This window comes from Drosophila novamexicana, unplaced genomic scaffold, assembly GCF_003285875.2.
Source record: "Drosophila novamexicana strain 15010-1031.04,08,12 unplaced genomic scaffold, DnovRS2.1 tig00004555-arrow-pilon, whole genome shotgun sequence".
In the NCBI taxonomy this organism is placed as follows: domain Eukaryota; kingdom Metazoa; phylum Arthropoda; class Insecta; order Diptera; family Drosophilidae; genus Drosophila; species Drosophila novamexicana.
The window spans coordinates 1211481-1236434 of record NW_020825052.1 but is presented as its reverse complement, the minus strand read 5'-3'; the positions used below and the strand labels follow the sequence as shown (position 1 = coordinate 1236434).

Sequence of the window (24954 nt, the reverse complement as noted above, 5' to 3'; positions counted from 1 at the left end):
AATTAATAAAAACTTTATTCTCAAGCCAAATTATTATACTACTTATAAGTTGCTATTTATAATACAGCGTGCTATAGCAAGGTCCTGATATGAATCAATTTCTAGACCATCTTCAGCTGCAATTTCAACAACATCGCACCTAGTATTAAAAAAGAAAACGGGAAGCATTTCCATTTCCATTTTAAATTTTATTAATACATATAAAGTATGAAACTTACTTTTCATTCTGTAAAAGTCCTTCCATGGCCAATTTTCTTGTTGAAAAATAAAACATTCCTGCTTCTACCATATCACCTTTCCAGTCTTGCCGCCTGGGTCTGGCTTTCAAATTGAAATTATCAGGCAAAATTTGTTCCTCAACATATTTCCAGCGCAAATTATGGGACCTTAAAAACCAGAATAAGAAAATTTATGAGTAATTTGAGAATATTTTTCTCTTTTTTTTTGAAACCCTGGTGTCATCTTACCTTTTAACAGAAAATACGCAGTCGTGTGCCTTAAATTTTTGAAATGCTTCTTCAATATATTTTTCTTTTAAAAAAACCGACGTGCATTGAAACAAGGCAAAATTATCGATTGCTTTATGTCCTTCGAGGAATTCCTGAATAGCCTCAATAGACGATGTCCCATCCAGTGCGTATTTCGCAGGCCTTATATGCACTATGGCACCATCTAGAAAGCGAGTGTATTATAATTATTTAGATACTTTACATATGATTTCAAAAATTACTTACATTGTTTTGCTTCTAATGCAATTTTCTCGTCATCCGTGGAGACCCAGATATGTTTAAAGCAGCTGGAGTTTTGTATGGTTGTGATAGCCCGAGATAATAATGATAAGCCATCAATTTGAACTAAATTTTTATATGTTATTCCCTTGCTTCCACCGCGAGCGAGGATTAACGCATGTACATCATTTGTCGAACTATGAACAGAAATAATTTATTCAATATTCAAAATGAGATTGTGCATTTATCAGACACGTTTTATCAAAATCGAGAGGCTTTGTTAGGTATATCTAATTTGTTGTCTTCATAAGACTCTTAAGGCAATTTAATCCAATTTTGTTTAAATAAATAAACGATTTGGAGTATTACCAATTTGCATTAGCTTCCACTTGAATCGAGTACTGTAAAACAAATGTTAAGATCCAAAACTTAAGCACGTTCATAATAATAAAGCACACGAACTTGAATAAAAGAAACAACTAAATTTAAACACGACTAAATGCACTGCTATCCACAACGAACATTAAGGTGAACATGAACATCCGTGTGTGTGCATATGTTATGATTATCCCTAGTATTGTTGTTACTATTATGAAATGTGTTCTGGTCCAGGACAAAAGAGAAGTTATCGATTAATCTAACTATTCATCATGTACGTGTATGCAGTCGAAAATGATGTACATACTTGGCTAGCTTCCATGTATGATCTTTCAATTGACTTAATCAGGTCCACTCTAAAGTCAATTGAGCTTTTGTTATCCCACAATTGACATTTTATGTACATTTAGTATGTACATAAATGCATATATCTGATGTTATTGTAGGTGCAATGCGTTAAGTTAAAGTTTTACTAAATTTATTGTTGGACTACTCTTTCATATAGTAAAACAGTTATATGTTACATAGAAACATATAAGAGGTACTTTTTTCCTTTAAAAGGTTAATGGACATCTACTTAGGCAGATTTTATCAGGAGCAAATCGCTTTAACATTCCTATGTATTCTATATAAAAAATACCTATTAGTAATAAAAACGGATCATAATGTGTAGATAAGGCCATAAAAGGGTATGCAGAGTGAGAAATTAAGTTATAGTAATATAGACTATGAGATGCACTAAAAACAGCCGCAAGTGTTCGTGACACATAATCACGCCTTTTGATTTACACACACACACACACACACACACACACACAGAAATAATAATAATAACCTTCACAAGGTCGTTGGAACTGTTTAAAACATTAAACATTACAAAAAAAAACCCTTTAAAACTAAAACTAGTTGTTTTGTAATAAAAAGGCGCAAGATCTTTCCCGTTTTTTTAAATAAATATTTATTGCACAGTTATTTCATATTGCTCTAAAGATATGGATCTTTAAGACTTTTCTTGTAAAATTATCACTTACTTAAATATTTTCGCTGATCAGGAAATTGAAATAAACAATTATACCGTCAAAATATACGATACAAATAACTTAATCTATTGACAGGTTTTTGGGGTTTATTAACTAAAGTTTTGAATCGATATCGGGATATAGTCAATGCATAAATAATATTTATATGTACATTGTATATACAAAACTCTTAAAACCACATCCTATAAAAATATTCTAATCGATTTTATAAAGTTGAAAAGTCAGCAAATGTATTTCTTTAAAGAACATTTGCATATTTTTGGTTAATATATGCTTTAGTATGGTAATTGTATGTCCGGATTGATGCAGCTAATGTTTGCACTAATTGCTTGTCCCGCTTTGTAGATAGGGTAATATGATCGATACCGCTTGCACTAGAAAAATAAAAGATGATTTCATTTACATATTGGGTAAACATAATGCTCCATTGGCAGACATGTACATGTAAGTTGAAGGCACAAAAATTATACATACAGTTAAGAGTTATTTACAGACGAACAAGTCTAGACCGACTCGGTCGCTAATGCTGGTTATTTTTTTCTTCAATTTTTTTAAAGACCTTTTTTTTATTTAAATCTGTGAACATAGACACTCATATACATATATGGTTTGATAAACTGATCGGCAGATTTATGATTTATATGCGAAATGTATAATTCTTACTTGATATCTCTTGTTCGGAGGACACGCTCGGCCCATGTCTGGGGTCTGGGAATATCCCGTGTAACCCCAACTTGTTTTTTGTCAAGATAGTCAATAACATCATCGTAATAATTGGTTCTGTAATTGTACATGTATTTGTACTGCAGAAATTTCGGCCTTTAATCAAAAGAGAAGCAAATTATTTTTATTTAAAAGAAATCAATTTACAACATAACGAGTATATCCTTACCTGACCCAATGCCGATATAGTTGAACTGGTTTCCTGTAGCCGTCATCTTCTGGCGGAGGTGGAGGTGCCTTCAATTCAACCTCAGGCTCGGCAACATTTTCCTGCTCCCCCGATTCTTCGGCTGCCTGAGGGCCAGCTTCAGATCTTTGCTCAGATTTGACACTTTCTGGCTTGGATGGGACAGGATCAGTGGATCCAGGTTGTTGACTTTTTGCATCGGACTCAACGGTATCACCTTCATCAAAACCCCAAGGATCTTCTTCGTCCGCCATTTTACTGATTTTTAATTAAAAATGTAAAAACTTAATAGGTTAAGATATCAATACGGTAGTGTTATTTAACCCGACTGTGCTTTAGCCTAATTACACTATGAAAAGTTCGAAGCTCTTTTAGGGCAATTGTTCTATATATAGTGTCTAATTAAGAGCACAAATCATTGTCGTCGTAATCCTATATATATGCACGTGTATTGGGTCAGAGACTACCCCAATGTATATTTGTCACCAAAGTGTACTTTAAGCACATTTGTAGGGTATTGAGAAATGTGCCATGACAAAAGCTAACAACTAAAAATACCCTAACCGAAGACATTCATTTGAATATGTGTACGTGAGTGTGCATAGAGGCTCATACGTAATTGTTGAATAATTGTATCGAATATCACGTCCTTGTTATTTTCAAAATATAAAAAAAAGAGGGACAATAACTAGTATAAATGATCTTGCCTAAAATCAAGGATTAAAGAACGTTAACTTTTAACATGTATTTTAACTCTGATATATTTTTCCATTTCACATTTTCAGGAATTTAATTTAGCACAATTAATATTGTAGCTAAAAGTTATATTTCCTTTTAAGAATTTATTCGTTGATTTTCTTAGGTGTAAAATACCTGTGATATAGTGTTTATATTGGAGTTAAATTAAAAAGACTAACCAAATAAATTCTCGTTTACATGTAAAGGCAATGCAAACAGCTTTTCAGATAAAACAAGCAGCAATACATAATATAGGAACAAAAGCTACGAATAAAATAGCTTATAGACTATTAACACCTATTCCCATACAAGACTCATAGAGATGGAACACAATGCCAATTTCTATTAACGGTTTATTGAATGAATGAAATAATTCACTTGAGATAATTTATGGATAAATCAAATGAAGCTATTTTATATTATATATTATAATTCTCAGTATAACAAAATTTGTTTCAATTAATGCTTATGTAGTAGATGGATAAATTAAATGAAACAATTTAATATATATTTGTCTATAATTTAGGAAATTCTCTTTATGACAAAATTTATTTCATTTTTGATAAAATTTTTCGAATGTATAGTATAAAATAAATATATGTATATATATATACACGATATACTGCTTTAATAAGTTCAAATAATTAACATTTCAATAGAGTTAATATGTTTGTAGACGCATATATTTTTTGTAAACAGGCCACTTTAAATAATTCGCTAACATTTTATTATTTCTTGCAGTTTCTTGCATAGTTATTAAATTTGCTTGCATGAGAGTGGTGCAGATCGGTGACTAACCAATTACATTTTCACAGCTAGGACATAGATGAAATCAAAGGGAAAGATCTGCAAAATTAAAAGGGTAATATGGAAAATTAAAGATGCCAAGCCATCACGCTAAATCTTTGCACCTTTGGAAAAACTGCAGTGTGCACGGCTTTCCATGCAAAAATGGTAACATAGCCTGTTCAATCTTTAAATTAGCAAAAGGGCACCCGCGTAACCTAAGTGTTCTATAAATGGTGATATAATTGATGTTTTCCGATGAAGGCGAACGCTTATGTTTTCCGTATTCATTTAAAGCTTTCCGTCGCGATAAAATCAATAAGAATTCGCAGAGATCCAGTCAAACTGCATTTTAAATGTTTGATTAGCGTTCTCATGTTTCGTAAACAAGCGGATCCTCGATGCGAAAAAAGGACTGCATGATGACATTGGCAGAAATTGGCAAATCAAGATAATAGAGCGTAACTTCCGGTATGCTTCAATGCATGTTAGGAGCTCCTGGTGAGAAGCTAATTTAAATTATATTTTTCTGAGCGCTGGCTTTTATTATTATCATTATTAGGCGCGTTTCTACACTTAGATATTTTCTGCTATCATGGAAGTATGTAAATTAAAACAAAATATATTTAGCAATAGATAAACCTAGTATTGTGAAAGTGATTCAGACACTAGAGCAACTGCGCACGAAAAAATTGTAGCCTTTTTTTACACAGACATTTTGATACCTTACTCAACGGCCAAATACGTAAATGATATTTTGGAATAAATAAAATTGGTTAAATAAATAGTAGAAAAAAAACGATAGATCACGAACTTTGCGATGTTTTTAGAAATCCGTTTCATTCTATAGTTCCAAAAACGAGCAGAACAACGAGCGCTGCCACTTTAGTATATTAAAAATACTAACATAAATGTATCAAAACACAATTTGAAAATATCGCAAGTATCGATATAAAACACAAGTTGTTTATGTACACTAACACATATGTATGTGTATGCTTGTGTAAACAAGTATAAATGAATACTCCCTTTGATAAGATAACTAATGTTCCAAATGTATTTTGTTTTTCAGTTCACACACATACACACACATGAATCATAGTGTGATTCACTAGTTGCATTACCGTACGCAAAGTAAATTGTTTAAGGCCTAACGATGGCAACTCATGCGGAAAAGGACTTTTTTCACTTGGTATGTACAGATCTGCACATCTGTAGCAAAACAATAAATGCTCCCAATGTTTATATGATGTTCTGTCAACAGATTGTCATGAATGAGTGTAGTGAAATATACAAGCCGTAGTAAAATAATGTTTCTGTGCATACCTAACACCTGCACTAGGGCATAATACTGTGTTATTCTTTGCAATTCGATACTTCATAATGGAGCTCACTTCAAAATACAAATATAATTGTTGTTCATTTAATCGGAGCACGCTTCAGCTGACTTCACACGCATTCATTTGATACCATATATAGAATGAATTCGAGGCAAAAGCTAAATAGTAAAAAACTAATTCACGAAGTGGGCAATAAAACAGGTTATTATCTGTTGCTGATAATGCTATATGCAATATTCGCATTTTATGTAGTTCTTACTAAAAGTTTGGGTTCCTACAAAACGGATTGAACAATTATTAAACAGCAAAAAGTGGTCTCATCTAGTGCACTACTTAATTCGGATATTTATTTGGAACAAAGCATAGGAGATCAAGCAAAGTAATCTTTAGGGGCTACGGGATAAAAGTAGATCCCAGCTGGCTGGACAGACCAGCCCAGATAATCCGGGGTTCTCCGTGTTGCCAGAGTTTTGCGGTCTGTAGAGGAAACTGGACTTCAATTGCATGAGGTGTACGTGTTAGTAAATGCAAACATATTAAAAAACTAGGGCACCCTGGCTAGAAAGTATCTTCTACTCTAGTGTATATATTATAATTTAATTTGATATTTATCAATTGCAGAATGTCAGTGTACACAAAGCACTCAAGGGAATAGAAGGGCCGTTGAAATCCAAACATGCTCGCTCGATTATCATAATCATACACAGATCTAAGGAAGCACAAACATTTTGGTCGCTTATCACTCGCCAACCCATTATGGAAAATAGATTTACGGCTTGGAAGTTCTGTCATCTATTGCATAAAGTGTTAAGAGAAGCGCACAGGTGTGTTATTCAGCAATCGCAGAAGCATCAGAAAATGATTTTGGAAATTGGAAAGTCGTGGGGTCATCTGCAAGACGATATTGGATATTGTATTAAGGCATACAGCAAGCTGCTGGTAACAAAAATCAACTTTCATGACAAGAATCGAATGTATCCAGGAAACCTTTTAATAAGTTTTGCGGAACTTGCTAAAGCCTCCAATAAGGATTTAAATTACTAGTATGTATAATTATTATTACTTGCAATCTGTATTTACTAAATGTTCTTTTTATTGTAGCTTTCAATTATGCGTGGAAATTTTCGACTATCTGGAGGATATTATTGCTCTACAAGTAGCCATTTTTTCGTCTATTAATACATATCGGATATCGTCGATGACCCAGCAAGGCCAATGTAGATTAGCGCCATTAATAACTCTCATTCAAGACTCGAATCCATTGTATGATATCAGTGTCAGAATTATGTTTAAACTCCATGAAAAATTACCAAATGATGTGCTTTACGGTCATAGAGATAGGTTTTCTGGCATTTTTCCAAAGTTAAAGTTGTTTTATGATAATGTGAGGCCTTTGCAATACTTTAATGACCTTATAACTGTTCCACAGTTGCCAGATCAGAGTCCGAACTTTAAGTCTCAAGTAGATTTTGGTAGCTATGTACCACCCGTGGTACTTGTCCAATCGGAGCCCGATCCGGTAGTAGATGATCTTATTGACACTAACTTTCCCCATACTGATGACAATACAGATCATGTTCAACAAGATCACATTTTAAATGAACGTATTAATGTCTTGGAAAATATGGTGGAAGATAAGAGCGATATAATTATACAACTTAACGCCAAGCTAGATGAGTGGAAACATACTTATGAGGGACTAGAACAGAGTTATAAACAAGATGTTCTAGAGCTACAAAGAAGTAATACTTCATTATCTAATGATTTGGCCTCAGCAAAAGAAATTATTGCAAATATACGCATGGAAAAAGATGATCTGGAACTGCAGTTGACTAATAATCCCATTTTAATGCGTAAGTTTTGGTTGACAACTTAATCTCTGCTCTCCTTTGATATAAATTAAAAATAACTCTAACTCTATGTTTGCAGAAAAAGTAGTTGAAGAAGAGGAGAAACAAAAGTTATCATCAGAAAAGTTTAATAAGTTAAAAGTGATGTATACCCAAATAAGAGACGAGCATATAAATTTATTACGGCAGGTAAGGCATATTCTCAACTATAGCATTTATAATTATAATGTTCAAGTTTGAGTAATTCTCAGTTTTGATAACCATTAATATTTTATATTTATATTCACAGCATAGCGACCATTCCAAATCGTTAAACAAAGAAAAGCAGCTTAATTCGGAATTACTGTTGCAGATTAAAGAGCTAAACAATGAAATATTGAAACATAATGAAACGATAGCAGCTGATAAAAATAATAATACGCAGCTTTTACAAGAAATAGAAGAGCTTAAGAGCCAAAATACGAAACTTGAATCAACAGGAAAAGAAATAGAAACAAAATATGAGGCTACAATAAATGAGCTAACCAATGAAATTTCAAAGAATAATGAAACGATAGCATCCGACAAAAATAATAGTATTAAGCTGTTGCAAGAAATTGAAGAGCTTAAGAGCCAAAATTCAAGACTTGAGTTAACTGGAAAAGAAAGAGAAACAGAATATGAGGCTAGAATACATGAAAAGGAAAGTGAAAATTTGGATTTAAGTTCAAAGGTGAATGTTTTGAAAGAAACAACTATAGAGCTTGACAAAATTAAATTAATCTTGCAAGAAAAAGAACAAAAACTTGCAGAAGCAGAAAACTTATTAAACATAAAGAATAAGGAAATGGTCGAAAGCCTTATAAAGTCTGAAGAAAAATACCTAAAACTGTCAACTGAGAACGAAGAATTGCAAGTAAATCTTAAACGGGAGTTTCAAGCCTTAAGCAAAACTTTCGATGAAACCGATGTCAAACTTAAACAAAAGGAAATCGAACTAGAGGTAAATAATTTCAATTCATTTAGTTATCTACTAAAAGGTTCCCGGCAAAATTCAAATTGTTGGGGAACCAAGCTTAAATTGTAAAAACAAAAGTTCGAAAAGTAATGTATATAATTTAAGCAAAATATTACTAAAAACTGACTTTGCTTTCTTTAGGAACTGGAGGCTTCTTTGTCTTTGTTAAATGAGGAAAAAATAGTATCGACAAAACTCCTAACGGATACGCAACAAAAACAGAGCCAACTCGAAAGAGATTTACTGCAAGCATTGACCAGAGTGGATTCTATCACAATATCAAATAAACAATGTGACGACAAATTACAGACAATGAGGAAATTAACGATTCAGACTGTGAAAGAAATATGTGCTTCGAAATTGAATGACGGAGCTCAGCAACCATTGGAATTTGTTCCAAAATTATCGTCAGAAATTGATACTTTGCTAAACAAATTGGCTGCCTGCAATCATATATCTATTGATGGATGCGTCGAAAAAATACATGACATTATATATTTAGGATATTACTTTATAGAACTGTACGAACAATGTGATATAATTTATACAACTACAACAGAAATTGAAAAAGGACAGGGTAAGTTTTGTTCTCATATTTGTATTATTATTATTAAGTTGGTTTTAATCCACAGATGTTTTAAATAGAGTTCGTTCAATATGGCCAGACTTACTGCTGCTATTTGAAGCTGTTGAACATGATGACAAAAATAAGCAGTTCGATTCCCTCGTTAAAGAGATACATAGGAAATTAACGGAATTAAATGCGCTAGTACAAGGCATACTGAACAACTTTGAAAACAGCGTCGATCTTGATAAGTTGATTGAAGTAGAACTTAAAGAGATGGACGCTGCTATTGAAGAAGCCGCTTCTAAAATTATTGACCTGCTCTCTAAGTCACGGGAGAACGACAACAAGATAAAGCTTGAAGTAAATGAGAAAATTTTGGAGGCCTGCACAGCCTTGATGGAGTGTATTAAAGTGTTAATTTTGAAATCGCGTGTGCTTCAGCAAGAAATTGTTTCTTCCCAGAAAGGTATGTAAGGCATATTTAGGATGTTAATTCATGCGATAAAAATGTTTTTAATGTTTCAGGTAATGCAACAGCAAATGAATTTTACAAACGCAATAGTCAATGGTCAGACGGATTAATATCAGCATCAAAGAGCGTGGCCAAGGCAGCAAATTATCTAGTTGAAGCTGCCAATACTGCTGTGAACAATGATTCTGGACAAAACTTTGAGCTTATAGTCGCTGCCCAAGAAATTGCTGCCTGTACTGCTCAGCTGGTGATAGCAAGTAAGGTAAAGGCGAATCGCAACAGTCAAAATTTGGATAATTTGACAGCTGCCTCACGAAATGTAACCAAGGCAACTGGAGTTGTTGTTGCCACTGTAAAGGATGGCAATTCACGACAGGAGCAACAGCAAGATAATGATTTACGTAAATTAACACCATCTCAACTTAAAACTATGGAAATGGATATTCAAGTTAAAGTATTAGAACTGGAACAAGCGCTTCAAAGTCAACGCTTCAAGTTGTCGGCATTTCGAAAAGAGCATTATCAGAAAACAGAATACTAAAACAAAACATAATGTTTGTTATCGACAATTATTTTTATTAAAATATAATAATTTCCTATTCTGTTTTGATTATGTTCAGTTAACTGTTTAAGCAATTATTAATCATCAGTTTAGATAGAAGGGAGAGATCGACAGAACGATAGCTTAAAATAATGATTGGCATTAAAATAATGAAAATCTAAATTTTGACAAGGGGTCGATTTAAAATTAAGACCATTTTTGAAGTATTTTTTTGGAATATCTAAAGAAAATAACATCAGATTTTTGAAAGTATTACCTTTTTGAATTCGTAAGGAAGCACACTAACGATTGACATTCAAGAAAAATAATAATCAAGGGTGACATAAAAATGGTGGATAAAAAACGGTTTGGTTATGATGTCAAACTGGCTTGATGATTTTTTGGAATATCTCGGCCAATCATCGTCAAATTATGGAATGATATACCTCTTTTCACTCGTAAGGATCTGTACTATCGATTGACATTCAAAGAATGAAAATCTAAATTTTGACCCAAATCGAAAAAACAGCAAGGGGTTACATCACGTTTTTTAACAAAAAATGGGATCGATTTGAAATTCAGGCCATTTTTGAAGTATTTTTTGTAATATCTTGGGTAAAAAACATCAGATTTTTGAAAGTATTACCTTTTTGAATTCGTACGGAAGCACACTATCGATTGACATTTAAGAAAAATAATAATCAAGGGTGACATAAAAATGGTGGATAAAAAACCGTTTGGTTATGATGTCAAACTTGCTTGATGATTTTTTGGAATATCTCGGCCAATCATCGTCAGATTATGGAAAGATATACCTGTTTTCACTCGTAAGGCTCTGTACTATCGATTGACATTCAAAGAATGAAAATCTAAATTTTGACCCAAATCGAAAAAACAGCAAGGGGTTACATCACGTTTTTTAACAAAAAATGGGATCGATTTGAAATTGAGGCCATTTTTGAAGTATTTTTTGTAATATCTTGGGTAAATAACATTAGATTTTTGAAAGTATTACCTCTTTGAATTCGTACGGAACCCTATTATCGATAATAATAATAATCAAGGGTGACATACGAATTGTGGATAAGAAACGGTTTAGTCATGATGTCTAACTTTGAAATGGCGGAGTTATGTCGCTTTAAAACGACAAAAATTCGCTCATTTTCTAACGTCAAATTTACGCGGTTTCCAAAATGATCCAGGATGGTGATCGCTATTCATGGTACCTAGTTGACTAATATATCCTTGGTTATTCAATATCATGGATATAGTCCTTGCGAACCTAAAGGATCGAGTTCTCGCAAAATGCCCAAGAACATGGTCCAAAAATATGCATGCTCTTCTTTTACAGCAGCCCGCCCCCTGGGTGGTTTCTAGTTGACTAATATATCCTTGGTTATTCAATATCATGGATATAGTCCTTGCGAACCTAAAGGATCGAGTTCTCGCAAAATGCCCAAGAACATGGTCCAAAAATATGTATGCTCTTCTTTTACAGCAGCCCGCCCCCTGGGTGGTTTCTAGTTGACTAATATATCCTTGGTTATTCCATATCATGGATACAGTCCTTGCGAACCTAAAGGATCGGATCCCTGCAGAATGTGCATGAAAATGGTCCATAAACATGTATGATTTTTCTTACAGGAGCCCTTTTACATTAGCTGCAGCTGCACTTGTTGTTTAACAGGCGGCTTACAGCGCTTATTTTACGTAGACTGCTAATTAACAGCACTCATTTTAATTGAGTTACATTTTGCCCCTTAATGCTATGCAATAAACATTTTTATTCAAACCACTCGTCGACCTTCTGGGCATTTCTGTTCGCCTGGTATTTTGGCAGATTTTAAGAAAAATCTCGGCAGCCAGCGGTTGCCAACGGGCGCCCCTGGCGGGTATGCAATGGACTTCTTAAAACCGTTAATTTTTAAATAAAAAAAACAGGAATTTGTCCTTTTTATTTTAAATAATTGATTTATTTATGCTTACATTTATAAAATTGTTGTTTTTATGCAAATTTTCTTAATTATTTCTCTTAAAATTATATAAATCGAGCATAAATTATAATTATTGCTTATTTAAACTTAAAATAACTATATCTGGCTATGACGTTCCAAAACGACAGAACTCCAGCGCCAGCGGTTGCCGTTGGAGATATGACGTTCCAAAACGACAGAACTCCAGCGCCAGCGGTTTCCGTTGGAGATATGACGTTCCAAAACGACAGAACTCCAGCGCCAGCGGTTTCCGTTGGAGATATGACGTTCCAAAACGACAGAACTCCAGCGCCAGCGGTTGCCGTTGGAGATATGACGTTCCAAAACGACATAGCTCCGCCGTTGATCATGGCGAGATTATGTCGTTTTGAAGCGACGCCCCTTTTGGGTATACAATGCAATTTTTCTAAAGACCGTTGTTTTTTGAATTTTTTTATAAAAAAACAGGGTTTTCTTCTTTTATTTTAAATAATTGATTTATTTATGTTCAAATTTACAACATTTTTGTTTTTTTACCCTCATTTTCTTAACTATTTCTCTTAAAATTATAAAAATCGAGCATTGAGTATAATTTTAGCTTATTTAAACGTTATCTGGCTTAATTAAAGTCTGATCCTGGAAAAAACTGCTTTGGCACTCGTGAACTCCTTAGAGTTCTTTGTAGTCCTTAATTTGTCAGTCTGAAAAGATAAAAACACATTTAAATTAAACATATAATATACCTCTTTTCACTCGGAAGGAGCTGTACTATAAGTTGGCATTCAAAGAATAAAAATCTGAATTTTGACCCAAATCGAAAAAACAGCAAGGGTTACATCACGTTTTTTAACAAAAAATGGGATCGATTTGAAATTCAGACCATTTTTGAAGTATTTTTTGTAATATCTTGGGTAAAAACCATCAGATTTTTGAAAGTATTACCTTTTTGAATTCGTACGGAAGCGTACTATTGATGGACATTCAAGAAAAAGAATAATCAAGGGTGACATAAAAATGGTGGATTAAAGCGGTTTGGTTATGATCTCAAACTTGCTTGATGATTTTTTGGAATATCTCGGCTAAATATAGTCAGATTATGGAATGATATACCTCTTTTCACTCGTAAGGAGCTGTACTATAAGTTGGCATTCAAAGAATAAAAATCTGAATTTTGACCCAAATCGAAAAAACAGCAAGGGGTTACATCACGTTTTTTAACAAAAAATGGGATCGATTTGAAATTCAGACCATTTTTGAAGTATTTTTTGTAATATCTTGGGTAAAAACCATCAGATTTTTGAAAGTATTACCTTTTTGAATTCGTACGGAAGCATACTATTGATGGACATTCAAGAAAAAGAATAATCAAAAGTGACATAAAAATGGTGGATTAAAGCAGTTTGGTTATGATCTCAAACTTGCTTGATGATTTTTTGGAATATCTCGGCTAAATATAGTCAGATTATGGAATGATATACCTCTTTTCACTCGTAAGGAGCTGTACTATAAGTTGGCATTCAAAGAATAAAAATCTGAATTTTGACCCAAATCGAAAAAACAGCAAGGGGTTACATCACGTTTTTTAACAAAAAATGGGATCGATTTGAAATTCAGACCATTTTTGAAGTATTTTTTGTAATATCTTGGGTAAATAACATTAGATTTTTGAAGGTATTACCTTTTTGAATTCGTACGGAAGCACACTAACGATTGACATTCAAGAAAAATAATAATCAAGGGTGACATAAAAATGGTGGATTAAAGCGGTTTGGTTATGATCTCAAACTTGCTTGATGATTTTTTGGAATATCTCGGCTAAATATAGTCAGATTATGGAATGATATACCTCTTTTCACTCGTAAGGAGCTGTATTATAAGTTGGCATTCAAAGAATAAAAATCTGAATTTTGACCCAAATCGAAAAAACAGCAAGGGGTTACATCACGTTTTTTAACAAAAAATGGGATCGATTTGAAATTCAGACCATTTTTGAAGTATTTTTTGTAATATCTTGGGTAAAAAACATTAGATTTTTTAAAGTATTATTTTTTTGAATTCGTACGGAAGCATACTATTGAGCTTCTTAGACCATCGACTTATATATTTTGTACTTATATATTTTGGTGGTGTTCCCAAAAACAGCAATTTCAGAATAACAGTGTAATAAACGTAACCATAATATTTACTGTCGTCAATTATTTTTATTAAAATATAGTTTCGTTTTATTTTTTATTATGTTTGTTAAAGTATTTAAATATATTTTCACCAGCTTTAGTAGGGAAGACCCTTTTTATTCTTTCAATGCGTACGGCCTTTTATCTTGAGCGTCGGGTGCCACATCACAGATTTCAGTTGGGAGTGCCTGCTTCGAATTAAACCTAGGTACTTACTGTGAGAAACTAAACAAGCCAGAATTAATTTCAAGAAAAATCGGTTTAGATGGTTATGTTTTTTTTCCCCACGTTTATTTCATAGCGGCTGACACATCTTTAAAGCTCTCTTTTCCATAGATCTTTTTAGCTCTATCAAAAGCCTCAATTATACACGATCTGTAAACATGATATTTTATTAATTTTCATCAATATACGATGAAATCAGTAAATCATCTACCTAAACAATTTTTGGTGCAACACATAGGCGCTTACATGACCAGCATCTAAATACCTTACTTCAGCTCCTGGCCATATGTCTTCAAGGCTGGAACATCCATCTCGCGGAACATATGCATCATCTCTTGCACACACTGCTATTATTAGGGAGGTATCAAATGGTATTGAAAAGTTCTTTAAATGTGTACACTCGTCCATCATTCCTCGCATGAATTGTAACGCTTCTCTCTCCCACCAATTTGTCTTTGTAATATCAATTTTTTTAGCTTTGTTTTGTGCGGACATAGGTAAAATAAATTTCATTAGTTTCGTTAATGCCGATCCTTCTGTCGAGTCTGAATTGCATAAAGCTAATTCAGAATTGCCAGAAATGTTTTCACTGAGGATTTCTTTTAATGGCAAAGATATATGGTTAGAGTCCAGTTGTCTATTTTCAAGTGTTTTTGATAGAAATATTGAATTATCAGCGTTATCTAACAAATGGCTTTGTGTCTTGTTATTATTTCCATCATTATCACGCTCCAGAGTCTGAATCTTTCTGGTATCATCAATATCCTCTTTGAGCTCATGCAGCGACTGATTAAAATTCTGTATAAACTTTTGACCAGCCGTGAAGGCATCGTCTATAATGGTAACCATTTTTGAAAGACGTTCCCTATATTGGCCATCAGAGTAATACTGCGTCTCCAGCATATCCCAGTTGATGGATTGACTCATTACGCCCTATTAAAAATAAAATAATTTATCCGTTACCGTTGGCAATCATTTTTAGCTATTTTAATAATTTTAATTTCAGAGCATGTCATCACCTCTCCCACCTAAGATGGGTTATATAAAATGACTTTTAACACGCAAAAATTCATTACACTAAGACTTAATCATAAAACAAACCGTTAATGCTAGAAGCATGGAAAGCTGAAAGTAAGAAGAAGTATTTAAAGACATATATTTGTATTACATACAGTGGTGAAAACAGCCGATGCAGTAGACCAAGATAAACACGGGACTAGAACTAAGGGCTTCGGCCAGTTCGTTGCTGCTAGCGATGCCATCTATAAAAATTGAAAGTATTTTAATATTTATAGTCAATAAAATTATACATTGGGTTGTCAGTACTTTTCGAACTGATAATAAGTTCATCATTAATGGGGCTTACTTACATGACCTCCCATCGATAATCCGGTGATTCCAAGTGGACCGAAGCCGTTTCTTTCACACCAGTGCAAAAGAACAAGACATTCAAGTATAAGACATCCACCCATAACAAATATATCTGACACGTTATGCAAATTCGATCGTCTACAAACAGATAAATTATACTTTAGCTTAATTAATAGGCCTTAGCAATACATTTTTTAAGAGCTTATTTATCAATGTAAATGTTCAGTCTCCATATAGATATACTTAAAATCGTTTATACAATTACATTTGATCATCGGGTTTCCGCAGTCCGTAAAATGGATTTTCCAATATAATCGATCCAATATTTGCATCCTTCAGTAATGGCTTTGCAATAAAATTTCTTCGGCGCCAAAAAAACTGAAACCAAAGTTCCCAAGTGAAGAAAGTAACAAAATTTGATTAAAGATTCATTCGCCATATATAAATATATTTCCGGGTTTTAATTAGCTTTGCGTCCTTAATACTCACATGATCTCCAGTTCCCGCCAAATGGATACAAATTGGCTTATGTTGTTCGTTATTCCATTTATTGGGCAATAATAATTGAAAATATGCCTGCTGGGCTGCTTCAGGAACGACTCCAGGCATGTGTAGCTCAAGGGGAGTCGTAAAAGTGCCTTCTATCAAAGTCGAATCGGAATATTTTTTCTTTTTCGTAATCTCCACTGGATAGTCGCGTGGCACAAGTTTGAAACATGTTTCCCTACATGAAATTATTTTTCGAAACTGAAATACTCTGAAAATAAGAAATCAAAATTAAGTCCAATCAATTATTTTATTTATAAATCGAAAATGGCTTATTAAAGATAATTAGACCAGATAATTCAGCTAGCTCTATGTTTAATGATTAATACCCAAGAAATAATTTCATTTACATCTCGAAGCCTAATTCAAAAGTGGAATACCCCTACATGTGAAATATCGAAACGATTTCACAAACACTTATCGATATGGCCCGTCTGCAACTCTAAATTTTTTTAAGGTCTGCAGAGGGCAAAATCATGCTCAAAAATATGTTGTATACTTCCCTCATGATATGCAGAGCCGGCATTTAGTGCGTGTAATAGTTAGTTAATGTGTTTTAGAAGCATTTTAAATTATTTGAATTGTTACGTAAATGATGCAAACAAATAACACTACATACGTACATGTGTCTTCACAAACTGGCAATGCAATGCAATTGTTTGTAGATGATTTGTTATTGCGTAACTTACCTATGTAAGTTCTCAGGCTTTCCCCATCCCTTCTCAAAAAATCTTGTAATAAGCATTCGTCGATAGAGACTGTCAAGTTTGCTGGGTGGCATGTTTTGTAAATATTTGTTGTCAAAACAGTGGGACTTTTTACTGCACCAACTAGGGTGCTCAATTTAGTTAACTAGTTCATCTAATCGGGTTAATAGAACGATTTGCTGAACTACATTCATTAACAAAAATATCGATATGCCCATCAACACATACTATGAACTTAATTCGTAAGAACAATTTATGTTAAGTTTTCTCTTCATTTTGAGCATGCCTGCTATTCGTAAACAAATTTAATTTAAGTTGTTCCAGATAATAACAGAAAAATTAAAATAAAGCTAAACTTAATAATAGCTATTCGTAAAATAACAATAATGTTTACAAGCTATCCATAAATAATATAATCGATACATCTTGATAAATACTTTAAAGGGAAAAAAAGGGCTTAGTTCATATTGGAAAATGCAATATTTAACACTTCGTTGTTGCCTATAATATGTTAAGTTCATTGATTTATAGTAAATTGTTACTCCAAGTATCGACGCTGTCTTGTTTTTGAACTTGCCATTTAAAATTTCAGACTAGTTCGATTTTGGAACAAGTGGTTTTTTGGAACTTCTAAGAACTCAATAACATTTATGTTTACAAGTGGATTGTTATTAAAAAGAAATATATACGAATTGTTTCATAATGAACCCATGTGTGCTGGTCATATCTTATGGAAACCTTTCTGCAATGAAAATCGTTGAAAGTATGTCCTTACGCTCAATCACACATACATACAAAAATAGGAAGTGTATTTTATTTTAGTTTGTAAGACAGGCAGTTTTGTATAAGAACCTAAAACATTGTTGCAGGCAAGTATTGAGGAAAAGAGGATACCAAGTGACACCTTCTAGGTGTGCAGCAGCCGTGTTGTAATTACTTTATGTACACCTGTTTTTGTATTATAAAAGATACCATCCACAGATTGAAATGAAGTTAAGCTGCCAACAATATTATGGTGAGGTGTTGAATATGCCGGTATGCTCCATTATGAAGTTAAAAAAAAGTCAAATTGGGAAGATTTAATTACGTTTCTGTAATATTGATGAACGTTCACCTGGATTAAGGGCCTAACATATTGTTACTTAGCCAACAATTTTGCAAGACGAATAGCAACTTATACAGAAGAACATTTTTGTAATAGTTCGTTTTGATAGTTTAAATTCTTTAAATTCCTATTTTCAGACATATTAACTGAAATAAATCAGCCAAAGGTAAAAACACCCGTGACACACGAGTCCCTGGTTATAAACCATTTTAAATGTGATATTAGAACCAAATATTACAATACCAGCGTATATTTAGTACCTTTCGATGGAACGTACGACGAGGTTCCAACAGAATTAAGGAACACAACCGAATCTCTAATTGTATACTTTGAGCCAAACGATGTAAGTAGGCATTACGACGCTGTAATAGGTATATTGATTTCATTTTGAATATTTCCTTACAGAAATCATTTATGAACAACCTCTCGGGTCTTAATGACTTCATAATAACTAATAAAATCCAGCTTGGATTTTTAATAACAACAGCATTTTCTGGTAAACCCAATGAATTAACATTCGAAGACCTTAAGGAAAAGGCAAATATTGTATTTGATATAATAACACTTAAAGAAGAGGATGAGGAACCTTCAGAAGATGCGTTGTGCGAAACAGATAAATATTCTGAGATTGTAGAAGGCTTGAAAAACTTTGTATGGTCAAACATAAAAACAAAAGCCTCAAGTAAGTAGCGCTTGTTTATTCCTTAAACAAGAATTAGCTTATTAATTTGGTATTTATTTTTGATCTTTTATTTGCAGCTTCGAATTGCAAACAGCCCAACAATGCTGAGGATCTGGAAAATGAACTAAATGATTTTGAAAAATTATTAATTACGGCACAAAACCTACGCAGCGACACACGCTTAACTAGAGATGAAATTTTAAATAAAGCGGAAGAATTAGCGGAAGTTATGTCCGCAATTTTGAATGATAATGATAGCGACTAATTTTAATAAATATTAAAACAAAATATATTGTTTGGGTCTGCACCCTTTGTTTTTTTCTTCTCATTACCTTCGAAAGATTACGATATAATGCACGTAGAAACATTTGAAAATATCACGTATGCAAAGAATAAACATAACTTTCTAATCTTATCAAAACAAGCGAATTCTAGCTTTAAGGGAGGCATATCTCGTAATTTATAAGAGTTTAAGTCATGAACATGATTTATCTTACATATTTTTTTGGTTTCTCCTCCTATCAGAAGTTCATATATTAGTATTCAGTGGTATTCAATATTTGGAAGAAGCTCGTCACAAAACATATTTTTTATTGTTTTGTTGCTTATTTTTAAAAGTCTTAATTGTTGATAAAAAAAAAAAAAACAATTTTATTTATTTTATATGCATTTCACAGCCGATATATACATATTTATTCAACATGTCTGCGTACTAGCCTTAAGACACTATAAAAAGTAAGACCATACTTGGTAAAAGCTTTTCAGTATTTTAACATATTTATTCGATAACTTAATTTTTACCAAATTATCTGTATCTTTTTAATCTTTATAAGTTCTGTTTCTGCATGTAAGTTTTTTAATTTTTATAATTAAAATTTGGTGGGTGAAAAAGTTGAATTTCGTGTAATTATAAAATATATTTGCATATTTAGACAAATATAGAAATATGCTGTGGCGGTAATACAATGCACTTTGTAAATACACACGAGTGTATGGATATATGTATGAGGCATCTATATACATAATTATGCGCTTTACATGAGTCTAATTATTTTGTCAAAAACATTACTTCCATGTACAAGCACACGTAACTGTGAACATATAAACGCATATGGTTTACCAAATACTTAAAAAAAGTGCTGGTGACTGTTGTTAACTCTTTGTTAACTCATAATACATACGTACATATATGTACATATGTACATATATAAGTGCTGCGAAGCGTATATGAAAGCCATATTATTAATAATTTATATATGTGTATGTACATTACGTACCACCCACTTTAGATATTTACTTATGTATTTCTGTACTAAAGAAAAAACATGACATACAAATTGAAGAGTTTATTGCCACAAACACTTGTAGTCCCCATAGGTACTTACTCATGTACATACAAACAGACAACATATGTATGTATGTATGTAACGACATGTACATGTGTTTGTGTTTTAATTTCTAATTTTGTTATTACACCCCCATTCCATAAAATATAAAAAACAGACAGAAATTTCTTTAGCATGCCGAAACAGCTTAAATATGTATATGCATATATATATATATTCCGGATCAACCCGAGCAAACGATCCATCCATTTACAATAGCATTAAATGGTCTAACTCTGAGGCAATAAGCGTTAGTCATCAACTTTTATATGCACACAGCCGCCTCTTGTGCACCATTCGTAGGTTAGTAGCGCGATTTCACTATGCCTTACATTCTCTTTACTGATTCTATTTGTAATTGGTCTTCGTTTGTAATTAAACAAGTTAAGCAAAATTAAGTAATCAAGAGGCGGCATGGTTAGGAGCAAAACAGCTGATCAGTTAGTTTGGATTTCCGTTTGCTTACCAAATAAAATAAATTTCAGGTTTGTAAATAAGAATAGAGTAGTTTTAAATCAGCTTAAAATTCCAAGCATAGCTTAGGCTTCGTCAATAATTTTGAACTGTTCTGTAACAGTATCTACCGAAATGTAGCCACATTTCACATTTCACGCCCAAGTATTGGCTTACATGTACATATATAAGAAACAACAACATATTACAACTAGGAGAAAATACACGAAAATACCAGATGTATATCCTGCTGACACTCTTCGTGTTTTTGATTATATCGATAACAATTTCAATTTATTGATAATTAATTAATCGACCGAAGCAAATACCGGTATTCTCTTCGAATTCAATGAATGTTTACATTCTGTTATTCGAAACAAAAGTATTTTTATTTATCTCCTCTAGGTAAAATGAATAAGTTAGTTATTTAAGGAAAGATAAATAACTTGATTTAAAAATGCCACATTATATGATCAATTTTAAAAGAAAACGAAAATAATCTGTTGATGTTATACTACAAAATTATCATATACGACTGGGTATCAATGAATAAATCGCATTTGAAAATATTTACAATCTACTTGTTAAAAAGTGTTATAACATTTTTTGTATCGAAGATAAGAAGTTATGTTTTATTACAATTAGTGTGTGCGCATTATTAGGGGTGTTCCAACAGATGCCGATGCAGGTCCTGCGCATGCGCAAGTTTTGCTGTATTGATTTCTGTGAAAGTATTTTTTAAGCCAAAAGCGTTTTGTGAAAATGATTGTATCAAAAGCTATCAAAAACTATAGAATGTAAATATTTTAATACTCAGTTTATATTTTCCGAAAAACAGCATTATTTTGTCAAATTGTAGCATTATATGTATACATATTTGTTTGAATCTTGTTAGTAAGTACACATTTTTTTACTCTGCAGACAGAAAATTGAGCAAATCGGCAAAATGACGCAGATGTCGCAAGACGAAATTATAAGCAATACAAAAACTGTTTTGCAAGGCTTGGAAGCCTTGCGGGTCGAACATGTTTCCATAATGAACGGTATATCAGAGGTGCAAAAAGATAATGAAAAATCTGATATATTACGAAAGAATATTGAAAACATTGAACTTGGCTTGAGTGAAGCACAAGTCATGATGGCCCTAACATCGCACTTACAAAACATTGAAGCTGAAAAGCAAAAACTAAAGACACAAGTACGCCGTCTGCACCAGGAAAACGCTTGGCTGCGAGACGAACTTGCCAATACACAACAGAAGTTTCAGGCATCCGAGCAATTGGTAGCACAACTGGAAGAGGAAAAAAAACATCTGGAATTTATGGCCTCAGTAAGGAAATATGATGACAATCAAGAGCAAGACGAGTCCTGTGAGAAGGCCCGCAATGATCCTGTCGTCGAGCTATTTCCCGATGAAGAAAACGAAGACAGGCACAATATGTCTCCAACACCTCCAAGCCAATTTGCTAATCAAACGTCCGGCTATGAGATTCCAGCCAGATTGCGAACACTTCACAATCTTGTTATACAATATGCATCACAGGGCAGGTAATAAACAATCCGTAGCATAGTCGCGATTTTAACATAAAAAGGAAAAAAAAGTTGTGATGCAAAATTTGATGAGTCAGCTTTAAGAGTGTTTCTTTTTCTAAACCTTAACCTTGTTTTTATTCCTATTACAAATGAAATAACATGAGCTTAATAATATCATAGGATTGCTATAGTTTACGTCCAATTTAATTACATTTTATAGAGGTTTTTTTTCTTTCAAACTAATTAAATATATATTTTGCAGATATGAAGTTGCAGTGCCTCTTTGCAAGCAAGCACTCGAAGATCTTGAGAAAACAAGTGGTCACGATCATCCAGATGTTGCGACAATGTTAAACATTTTGGCACTTGTTTATCGTGATCAAGTTAGTAGGAATATGACGAATTAACTAATATTACAAAATATGCTAATGTTTACTTCTCTGCTTTAAATAGAACAAATACAGGGAGGCGGCAAATTTATTGAACGATGCTCTGTCCATTCGTGGCAAGACACTGGGCGAAAATCATCCAGCCGTAGCTGCGACCTTAAACAATTTAGCCGTGCTATACGGCAAACGCGGTAAATACAAGGATGCCGAGCCACTTTGTAAGCGTGCTCTAGAAATACGTGAAAAGGTTCTTGGCAAGGACCATCCAGATGTTGCAAAACAATTGAATAACTTGGCTTTGCTTTGTCAGAACCAAAGCAAATACGATGAAGTTGAGAAGTATTATCAGAGAGCACTTGATATATACGAATCAAAGCTTGGTCCTGATGATCCCAATGTAGCAAAAACGAAAAATAACTTGGCCGGATGCTATCTCAAGCAAGGGCGATACGCAGAAGCTGAAATCCTCTATAAACAGGTGTTGACGCGAGCCCATGAACGGGAATTTGGTGCGATTGATAGCAAAAATAAACCCATCTGGCAGGTAATATCAAGTTTTTTGATAATGATTTTGTTTGTTTTTGATTAAATCGTAAGCCTGTGCTGTAATTAATCCAATAGGTTCCGACAATACAGACAACCTAACGGCCATAAGCTGTTTTATCATTTAAGAGGAACATTCTTTTAGAATTTGTAACAGGCTTTACTTATGTTCAGAACAATATATAATAAATGCACTCAATTAATAATATTTATGAGCGAATTTGTTTCGTTTTGCTTTTAGGTGGCCGAGGAACGCGAGGAGCACAAGCACGATAAGCGCGAAAATACACCATATGGCGAGTACGGTGGATGGCACAAGGCTGCGAAGGTTGATTCGCCTACCGTAACCACAACGTTGAAGAACCTGGGCGCACTCTATAGGCGCCAGGGCATGTTCGAGGCAGCCGAAACTCTCGAGGATTGTGCGATGCGCAGTAAAAAAGAAGCTTACGATTTGGCTAAACAAACTAAAGTCGCACAACTTCTCACGTCGACCGAAAAGCGGCGATCGAAGCAGATGAACGATATGGAATTTTCCGATGAGGTAATATATTTCATATAAGTCATCAATCAATATAAAAGAAGAAACTTCAAGAATGGGTTTTGCTTTGGTTAGTAAAAACTCGCATTCGTTTGCCAGCACACAGTTAAACTTTACAACAACAGTGATTAATGTGAAGTCCAATGCTCGAACTAATCTATTTTATTTTCATTTTTCAGAAATCGGTTAAGCCTTAAGCACATTCTTTGTCGTCTGGTCATTGTGGAATCAGTGTGCTCCTTATATATAAGCTAACTCGAACATTAACATTATTTATTCATTCCTTAATATTAATTTGGTCAATTTTCTCAATTACGGAGTTAAGTCATAAAAAATTATATTTTTCGAAAATTGCAATTGTTTGTTCTAAATTTGTTGATTAAAAATATCTTTACAATATATTTTAACCGAGTATTGAGAGAACTGACTTAAGTTGACTCAAGCATAATTAAGTAAAAAGTAAACCATGTTTTATAATTTGTTATCTCTACAAAATATAGGAACGGCTTTTTAATAAACAACCAAAAATAAGTAACGATTAAATACATTTGCAGTGTCTCCTCGTTTTTTTCAATTTTTTTATAGCATATCTAGTCTTAGGTGCAAAAATAATGTAAGTGGATAAAGCACTTTTAGTAACAATATTATATAAATTATATTTTATTTATTAATTATATTTTTTTTTTAAGTACCTATTACTTTGAATACTTTTTATGTTATAATCAACCAAAAATGGGTATATGTATATTAAAATCATTGGAAATATGTGAAAGAACTTAAATTCAAGAAATTGGTCTTGAATTTTTGCTGCTTTACCAGGTTATTTGTCAAATTTCACTAAAGCGTATTATTCAGTCATTTATTATCAGAATCAAAAAACAGTTTATACATATATACAAATATATTTATATATATATATATATGTATACATATCTATGTATATATATATATATATATTTGTATATATATATATATATAT

General features: G+C 33.0%; 6 protein-coding genes across 10 annotated transcripts; 3 read left to right on the top strand and 3 right to left on the bottom strand.

Annotated features, from left to right (window-relative positions):
• Positions 1-33: 33 nt before the first annotated feature.
• LOC115770283 (N-acylneuraminate cytidylyltransferase A) lies at positions 34-1204 on the bottom strand. The gene is made up of 5 exons (XM_030715515.1): positions 1098-1204; positions 735-925; positions 468-672; positions 219-386; positions 34-139 (listed from the first exon to the last, which is right to left on the bottom strand). The coding sequence occupies exons 1-5, from the start codon at positions 1169-1171 to the stop codon at positions 43-45; spliced, it is 735 nt and encodes a 244-aa protein (XP_030571375.1). The 5' UTR covers positions 1172-1204; the 3' UTR covers positions 34-42.
• Positions 1205-2056: 852 nt separating this feature from the next.
• LOC115770288 (flightin) lies at positions 2057-3960 on the bottom strand. The gene is made up of 4 exons (XM_030715523.1): positions 3930-3960; positions 3039-3314; positions 2810-2965; positions 2057-2520 (listed from the first exon to the last, which is right to left on the bottom strand). The coding sequence occupies exons 2-4, from the start codon at positions 3308-3310 to the stop codon at positions 2385-2387; spliced, it is 564 nt and encodes a 187-aa protein (XP_030571383.1). The 5' UTR covers positions 3311-3314; positions 3930-3960; the 3' UTR covers positions 2057-2384.
• Positions 3961-5617: 1657 nt separating this feature from the next.
• Positions 5618-10397, top strand: LOC115770287 (huntingtin-interacting protein 1). The gene is made up of 8 exons (XM_030715522.1): positions 5618-5772; positions 6542-6963; positions 7022-7773; positions 7850-7959; positions 8060-8752; positions 8909-9344; positions 9400-9801; positions 9861-10397. Exons 1-8 carry the CDS (start codon positions 5737-5739, stop codon positions 10346-10348), a joined length of 3339 nt encoding a protein of 1112 aa, XP_030571382.1. The 5' UTR covers positions 5618-5736; the 3' UTR covers positions 10349-10397.
• Positions 10398-12869: 2472 nt separating this feature from the next.
• Positions 12870-17500, bottom strand: LOC115770247 (protein ABHD18). Of its 2 annotated transcripts, XR_004018825.1 has the most exons (8): positions 17327-17500; positions 16581-16848; positions 16357-16469; positions 16091-16229; positions 15893-15982; positions 14932-15653; positions 14712-14870; positions 12870-13022 (listed from the first exon to the last, which is right to left on the bottom strand). XR_004018825.1 is itself a non-coding variant. In XM_030715455.1 (7 exons), the coding sequence occupies exons 1-7, from the start codon at positions 17416-17418 to the stop codon at positions 14786-14788; spliced, it is 1509 nt and encodes a 502-aa protein (XP_030571315.1). In that variant the 5' UTR covers positions 17419-17500; the 3' UTR covers positions 14597-14785. The 2 variants fall into 2 exon arrangements, 1 of the variants encoding a protein (XP_030571315.1); XM_030715455.1 differs by lacking the exon at positions 12870-13022 and having other exon boundaries at positions 14597-14870.
• On the top strand, positions 17187-19405 carry LOC115770248. Of its 2 annotated transcripts, none has more exons than XM_030715458.1 (4): positions 17187-17330; positions 18587-18792; positions 18855-19131; positions 19209-19405. In XM_030715458.1, the coding sequence occupies exons 1-4, from the start codon at positions 17303-17305 to the stop codon at positions 19394-19396; spliced, it is 699 nt and encodes a 232-aa protein (XP_030571318.1). In that variant the 5' UTR covers positions 17187-17302; the 3' UTR covers positions 19397-19405. The 2 variants fall into 2 exon arrangements, with proteins under 2 accessions (XP_030571318.1, XP_030571317.1); XM_030715457.1 differs by lacking the exon at positions 17187-17330 and adding an exon at positions 17976-18107.
• A 2423-nt stretch (positions 19406-21828) lies between these two features.
• Positions 21829-24509, top strand: LOC115770285 (kinesin light chain). Of its 3 annotated transcripts, none has more exons than XM_030715519.1 (5): positions 21829-22517; positions 22765-22885; positions 22956-23435; positions 23676-23978; positions 24155-24507. In XM_030715519.1, the coding sequence occupies exons 1-5, from the start codon at positions 21916-21918 to the stop codon at positions 24170-24172; spliced, it is 1524 nt and encodes a 507-aa protein (XP_030571379.1). In that variant the 5' UTR covers positions 21829-21915; the 3' UTR covers positions 24173-24507. The 3 variants fall into 3 exon arrangements, with proteins under 3 accessions (XP_030571379.1, XP_030571378.1, XP_030571380.1); XM_030715518.1 differs by having other exon boundaries at positions 21891-22517; positions 23676-24045; positions 24155-24509; XM_030715520.1 differs by lacking the exons at positions 23676-23978; positions 24155-24507 and adding an exon at positions 23513-23613 and having other exon boundaries at positions 21891-22517.
• Positions 24510-24954: the final 445 nt, after the last annotated feature.

Excerpts from the sequence above, each read along its gene's own strand:
- LOC115770283 (XM_030715515.1), bottom strand. The coding sequence starts at position 1,171 with ATGAACGTGCTTAAGTTTTGGATCTTAACATTTGTTTTACAGTACTCG. Across the intron at positions 387-467 it reads TGCGTATTTTCTGTTAAAAG|GTCCCATAATTTGCGCTGGA; the intron begins GTAAGATGACAC and ends CTGGTTTTTAAG. Across the intron at positions 140-218 it reads GGACTTTTACAGAATGAAAA|GTGCGATGTTGTTGAAATTG; the intron begins GTAAGTTTCATA and ends TTTTAATACTAG.
- LOC115770288 (XM_030715523.1), bottom strand. The coding sequence starts at position 3,310 with ATGGCGGACGAAGAAGATCCTTGGGGTTTTGATGAAGGTGATACCGTT. Across the intron at positions 2,966-3,038 it reads CTATATCGGCATTGGGTCAG|GCCGAAATTTCTGCAGTACA; the intron begins GTAAGGATATAC and ends TTTTGATTAAAG. Across the intron at positions 2,521-2,809 it reads CTCCGAACAAGAGATATCAA|TGCAAGCGGTATCGATCATA; the intron begins GTAAGAATTATA and ends TTATTTTTCTAG.
- LOC115770287 (XM_030715522.1), top strand. The coding sequence starts at position 5,737 with ATGGCAACTCATGCGGAAAAGGACTTTTTTCACTTG. Across the intron at positions 5,773-6,541 it reads AAAAGGACTTTTTTCACTTG|AATGTCAGTGTACACAAAGC; the intron begins GTATGTACAGAT and ends TATCAATTGCAG. Across the intron at positions 7,774-7,849 it reads TAATAATCCCATTTTAATGC|AAAAAGTAGTTGAAGAAGAG; the intron begins GTAAGTTTTGGT and ends CTATGTTTGCAG.
- LOC115770247 (XM_030715455.1), bottom strand. The coding sequence starts at position 17,418 with ATGCCACCCAGCAAACTTGACAGTCTCTATCGACGAATGCTTATTACA. Across the intron at positions 16,230-16,356 it reads CGGAAACCCGATGATCAAAT|ACGATCGAATTTGCATAACG; the intron begins GTAATTGTATAA and ends ATCTGTTTGTAG. Across the intron at positions 14,871-14,931 it reads TTGCACCAAAAATTGTTTAG|ATCGTGTATAATTGAGGCTT; the intron begins GTAGATGATTTA and ends TCATGTTTACAG.
- LOC115770248 (XM_030715457.1), top strand. The coding sequence starts at position 18,047 with ATGAACCCATGTGTGCTGGTCATATCTTATGGAAACCTTTCTGCAATG. Across the intron at positions 18,108-18,586 it reads TGCAATGAAAATCGTTGAAA|ACATATTAACTGAAATAAAT; the intron begins GTATGTCCTTAC and ends TCCTATTTTCAG. Across the intron at positions 19,132-19,208 it reads CATAAAAACAAAAGCCTCAA|CTTCGAATTGCAAACAGCCC; the intron begins GTAAGTAGCGCT and ends TTTTATTTGCAG.
- LOC115770285 (XM_030715518.1), top strand. The coding sequence starts at position 21,916 with ATGACGCAGATGTCGCAAGACGAAATTATAAGCAATACAAAAACTGTT. Across the intron at positions 22,518-22,764 it reads CAATATGCATCACAGGGCAG|ATATGAAGTTGCAGTGCCTC; the intron begins GTAATAAACAAT and ends TATATTTTGCAG. Across the intron at positions 22,886-22,955 it reads CACTTGTTTATCGTGATCAA|AACAAATACAGGGAGGCGGC; the intron begins GTTAGTAGGAAT and ends TGCTTTAAATAG.